Raw genomic sequence first — 6007 nt, 5'->3', positions numbered from 1 at the left:
AAGAAAACGAAAAGTCAAACAAAGAAATAAAAAGTAGACAAAAACCTCAAACTAATTTTCTCTTCAAATTACAAGGCTGAACAGCTTGTAAATGGGTTCAGGACTGGTCACCTGCTCACATTCTGAGCCAATGGCTCAGGTCCAGGGCTGAAGACACCTCATTAGTTGAGCCAGTGGAGAGTGGGGTTTTGGTCCTCTCATTGGATACTACCATCATAAGTGATGCATACTCACAAGACATTAAGCTTTGCATCAAAAAAGATTGTAGACTGGGAAATAAAAGAATTAGACAAATGCAAATGAGTTAGAGTCTTCAGTTTCTCAGAAGCTTGAAAAGGGTGCTGTTCATTGAATTTTTGATTTAGCTATTTCTGCACTGTGGATTTTGTTATGTATTTAAATGAATTGTAAAATAGAGATAATGTTGAAAAAGGATTCTATGAGGTCTGCTTGTTCCATTAGTAATGTTTGCCGTTTGACACTTCTAAATCATTATTTATAGCAGTAAACTGTTTATCTTTGTGTGTGTGTAATGTGATTTAATTAATATTTCAGGTATGAGTTTTGTAACCACGTTTATAAATGTTCTCAGATTATTTTGGTTTTAGGGTGCATCCTTCAATGGGTATCAATATCATGTTTTATTTTCTTGGAATAAGTTTTCTCGGCCAGGCACAATAGCTCATGCCTGTAATCCCTGAACCTTGGGAGGCCAAGGCAGGAGAATCTGTAGTCTAGGAGTTCGAGACCAGCCTATATATATATATATATGTAGACCAGCCAATATATATATATATATATAAAATACATATATAATTTATATATGTATTATATATTATACATATATAAATATGTATATATTTGTATATATACATATATAAATATATATGTGTGTATATATAGACACATATGTGTCGCTTCAAGGGTGCATCACTTGAAACCAGGAGGCAGAGGTTGCAGTGAGCTGAGATCAAACCACTGCACTCCAGCCTGGGCGACAGACCAAGACTCTGTGTTCCTTGGTCTGAGGTAGGCAACAGAGGCCACTTAGGCCTGCAGACGCCGTCTGTGATTGGCTGACATGCCAAGCAACAGCATCATCCAGCCACCTTCAACGGAGGGAGGATTGTTGACAGGCTCCCTGGGTGACACTTCATCCAATCAGATGTCACGTTGGACTGTGACATAGAGCCACGCGGCCATACCAAAGTGCCCCCACTTCCCTGGTTTCTAGGACCCCCTTCGGCAAGAGAGATTCTGGTCTCTAGGTTTAGGCTCCAAGGTAGAGTGGGACTGAGAGACAGGAGGACCAAGAGCATCAGAAAAATCCTTTTCACTTGAAACTACTTATGAACTCCTCATTTTGGGGTATTGTGCCCTGAGCTCCAACACTAGAAATCAGCAGCATGTGCAAGTTCATCACTTACAATTTCTACTTTCCTCAAAGACACTCAGAACACAATACAGCCCAAACCTTTTCCACTGTAAAACTAGGATCGCCTTTCCTCATGCTTCCAATAACCTCTTCCTCCTCTCCTTCTGAAAACACACCACAAGTGCCTTTAACACATAGTTCTAGCAACATTTCGGTGATTATGATATGTGTATTCTCTAAGTCAGAGTTTTTTTCTCTACAGCAAAGAATTTTTTCTTAACCCTCTTTTCAATTGCATTTGGTGTTCATATTTCCCCCTGCCATCTCCTGAAGGCACTCTAGGCTTCTTGTATCATGCATGTAAAACGCTTCCAGCCTGTATGCATTACCTAGTTCCAAGGCCTCTTCCAATCTTTTGGATGTTCCCTATCACATCATGCCACTGCTTGGCAACAGAATCTCTAGTAGTTTGCTAGGGCTATTCTGACAAAGTACCAAAATCCTGGCAGCATAAAAAGCAGAAATTTATGGTTTACATTTAGGCAGGCTGGAAGTCCAAATCAAAGCACCGGCTGGGTTGGTTCCTTGTGAGTAGTAAGAGGGAAGGATCTCTTCCAGTGATCTTTCCTTGGTTTGTAAATGGCCCACTTCTCCCTATGCCACTTCACATTTTCTTCCCTGGACGCATGTCCCTGTGTCTGAATTTCCTCTTTTGTTATGCACAATGCATAGTACTTACTTTGGTTAGAGCTCACCCTAATGAATGCAGTTGAACTTGAGTACCCCAGTAAAGCACCTACCTTCAAGTAGAAGAAAGATGAGGGGTCAGGAGTCTAATAGATGTAATGGGGACTGAGGGATCTTAGGTTGCACACTCCTTATGGAAATCTAATGTCTTATGATCTGTAACTGTCCCTTATCACTCCTGTATGGGACCGTCTAGTTGAAGGAAAACAGGCTCAGGGCTCCCACTGATTCTCAGTTATGGTGAGTTGTAAAATTATTTCATTAAACATTATAATATAATTATTATAGAAATAAAGTGCACAATAAGTGTAATGCACTTGAGTCATCCCAAAACCATCCCCCCAATACCATTCCGTGGAAAATTTGTATTCCCTGAGACCACTCACTGGTGCCAGAAAGGTTGGGGACCACTGGTCTAGCTAGCACATACTGGGAAACTGCAATCCCATGAGTCATTTGTTATTTTAGCCTATGTCTGGGGACAGGGGCAATATTTGAAACTATTTCTTCTCTGAAGAGGGTATGGCTTCCAGTCACTACTGAACTTCAGTCCACTATTGAAAATTCTAAATGTCAATGGCCAATAGATGGATCCTCGAAATTAACCTTCCGTGTTATATTAAAAGGATTTTAGAGATTTCTTATTCTAACCGATTGATAAAAAGGTTAAATATGTAAATAGGCACATCATGATGTGGCAGCTAGCCTTAAAACCTGGCTTGACAAAAGTGAAGAGCAAAAAATCTGACCAAAACAAAGATAACCTCCTGTGTCTGCTCAAACTGCCCCATGTGGCAATAACAACAAAGGCCACTCCACTTTGTGAAATCTATTTTCCTCCATATTGGAGACACCGCATGCATTTATAGAGATTTTCTCTATAAAAGCTGTATCCTTTTTTAGTTCTCTGGAACTGCACCTTTGTTTTACACTGAAGTCTGCACCTCCCTGGTATGCAAGCTGTTCACAGGAATAGTCTCTTTCCTCCAAATTCCTTTTCAGAGAGCTTTCCTTCACAATATGATGCAAGAGGTAGTAGACATGCTTACTCACAGCCTTGGATTCAAATCCTTAAGTCACCACAATTACAAGAAAATGAAAAATCAAACAAAGAAATAAAAAGTAGACAAACCTCAAACTAATTTTCTCTTCAAATTACAAGGCTGAACAGCTCGAGGTCATTTATGAGTTCAGGACTGGTCACCTGCTCACATTCTGAGCCAATGGCTCAGGCCCAGGGCTGAAGAGACTTCATTAGCTGAGCCAGTGCAGAGTGGGGTTTTGGTCCTCTCATTGGACACTTCCATCGTAAGTGATGCATACTCACAGAACATTAAGCTTTGCATTAAAAAAAATTGTAGACTGGGAAATAATAGAATTAGACAAATGTGAATGAGTTAGAGTCCTTATTTCAGTTTCTCGGAAGCTTGAAAAGGGTGCTGTTCATTGAATTGTTGATTTAGCTGTTTCTGCACTGTGGGTTTTTGTTATGTATTTAAAAGAATTGTATAATAGAGGTAATGTTGAAAAAGGATTCTATGAGGTCTGCTTGTTCCATTAGTAATGTTTGTCCCGTTTGATGCTTCTAAATTGTTATTTATAGCAGTAAACTGTTTATCTGTGTGTGTGTGTGTGTGTGTGTAATATGATTTAATTAATATTTCAGGTATGAGTTTTGTAACCACGTTTTTAAATATTCTCAGAATTTTTTTAGGGTGCATCCTTCAATGGGTATCAACACCATGTTTTATTTTCTTGGAATAAGTTTTCTCGACCAGACACAATAGCTCATGCCTGTAATCCCTTAACCTTGGGAGGCCAAGGCAGGAGAATCGCTGTAGTCCAGGAGTTTGGGACCAGCCTGAGGAAATATGATGAAACCACGTTTTACTATATATATATATATATGTATATATGTATATATATGTATATATGTATATATATGTATATATATGTTTCATCATGTTTCCTCATGTATACATATATATACACACACACACACATACACACACACACACACACACACATATATACACACACACACACATATATATATACACACACACACAAAACTTAGGCAGGTGTGGTGGCACAAGCCTCTAGTCCAAGCTACTTGGGTGGCTGAAGAGGGAGCATGGCTTGAAACCAGGAGGCAGAGGTTGCAATGAGCTGAGATCGCACCACTGCACTCCAGCTTGGGCGACAGAGCAAGCCTCTGTGTTCCTTTGTCTGAGGTAGGTATCAGGGGCTGCTGAGGCCGGCAGACGCCCTCTGTGATTGGCTGACATGATGCCAAGCAACAGGATCATCCAATCACCTTCAATGGAGGGAGGATTGTTGACAGGCTCCCTGGGTGACACTTCATCCAATCAGATGTCGAGTTGGACTGTGACGTAGAGCCACGCAGCCAAACCAAAGTGCCCCCGTTCCCTGGTCCACAACCGTTACTGTCTGGTCTTGCCATCTAATGGCCGCTGCCTCTGCCATGGCTGAGGCTTCCTCTAAGATGACCTCTGAGGAAGACCAGAGCATCCAAGAGCCCAAAGACGCCAACTCCACGATCGTCCAGAAGAAGACGCGAGGGCTCCGAGGTTCCCGCAGGTGCCATGCCAACCGCCGCAGGGACAGCTTCGGGGACAGCTTTGCCGCCTATTTCCCCCAGGTGCTGAAGCAGGTTCACCAGGGCCTCAGCCTTTCCCCGGAGTCCGTGAGTGTCATGGACTCTATGGTCCATGACATATTGGACCGCATCGCCACCGAGGCTGGTCGCCTGGCCCGCTACGCCAAGCGTGTGACCATCACCTCCCGGGACATCCAGGTGGCCGTGCGCCTACTGCTGCCGGGGAAGATGGGCAAGCTCGCTGAGGCCCAGGGCACGAATGCCGCCCTCAGGTACACCAAAAGCAAGTGCGCTGTCTCAGGAGCACCTGAGCACCCGGGAAACCCAAAGGCTAGGTTCAGAACCTCCGTGCATGGCGCTAAAGACCAGTGGCCCACCAAGGGGGGGAACTCCACCGGAGGTTATGGTGGGTGGCATCCTGCCGACTTGGGGGGCATGTGGCGTCCTGTGGTTTATCAGGCATTTTTCCCACAGTGCAAAACTCTGTCAAGTGCAATATATCTGTAGTACGATATGCTCCAAGGAAAAGTAGGGGGTGTTTCCGTGATCGGGTTTCATTTCCTCAGTTTCCTAAATGGCCATTTTTATTAGTTATCTTTCTAGGTTATCTTTATGGTGATATTATCAAGGTACTGATGTTTACCTTTTTCACTCTCATTCTCCATGACCGTATGGTGGAACTTTCCAGAACTTCATTATGTGCGATATGGCAACAGAGAAAGTGAATACGCTGACATAAGAAGAGAGGTAACCCTCCTAAACGTGTTCAGCACCTCCCTTATCATGAATCCATGTAAATAAGCAAATGAGGCCCAGTTACAGTGTATATATAGCTAAATAAAATTTTCAGGAATCCATTCATTTTCCAGCTTCCCCGACTCTGAGATCACTATTACAATTCATTCTCTGTTTGCTCTGACAATAATTTTTTCATTTCTTTCTGACAGAAACCTTCCTTACTTCCAGGTATGTGTCAGTACGATTACTGAGTGTCCACGGAAACAGCTCATGCCCTAGTGTACAGCGGCACAGCCAATGAGTGACCTGCAGTCTATGGGCAACAGTCATTGTCCCAGAGTGGGGGGAGTGACCCAAGCTGAACCCACAGCAGCCTTCCTGTGATATTCAACCCGGTGTTTAAAGGAACGGCGGTGGGATTCTTTACCTGATGTTTTTGTTTGCAGTGTTTGTAATCATGATCTTTTAGGGATATGAATCCAAAGCTAAGATTAATCTATGTTCCTTGTCCCTAACATCAAGTCATA

General features: G+C 42.8%; 1 protein-coding gene across 1 annotated transcript in view; it reads left to right on the top strand.

Moving 5' to 3' along the window:
* The window catches only part of LOC102134053 (histone H2B type F-M-like), a 30498-nt gene extending 25031 nt beyond the window's left edge, over positions 1–5467 (top strand). Inside the window, exons 4-5 of the mRNA XM_005594258.4 lie at positions 4541–5014; positions 5431–5467. Coding sequence (XP_005594315.3) covers positions 4541–5014; positions 5431–5467 — 511 coding nt within the window. The remainder of the gene's footprint in view (positions 1–4540; positions 5015–5430) is intronic.
* The last annotated feature ends 540 nt before the right edge of the window (positions 5468–6007 follow it).

The sequence above is a fragment of the Macaca fascicularis genome, chromosome X, assembly GCF_037993035.2.
Source record: "Macaca fascicularis isolate 582-1 chromosome X, T2T-MFA8v1.1".
In the NCBI taxonomy this organism is placed as follows: domain Eukaryota; kingdom Metazoa; phylum Chordata; class Mammalia; order Primates; family Cercopithecidae; genus Macaca; species Macaca fascicularis.
The sequence above is the reverse complement of the archived record's forward strand: the minus strand, read 5'-3'. Positions and strand labels throughout refer to the sequence as shown.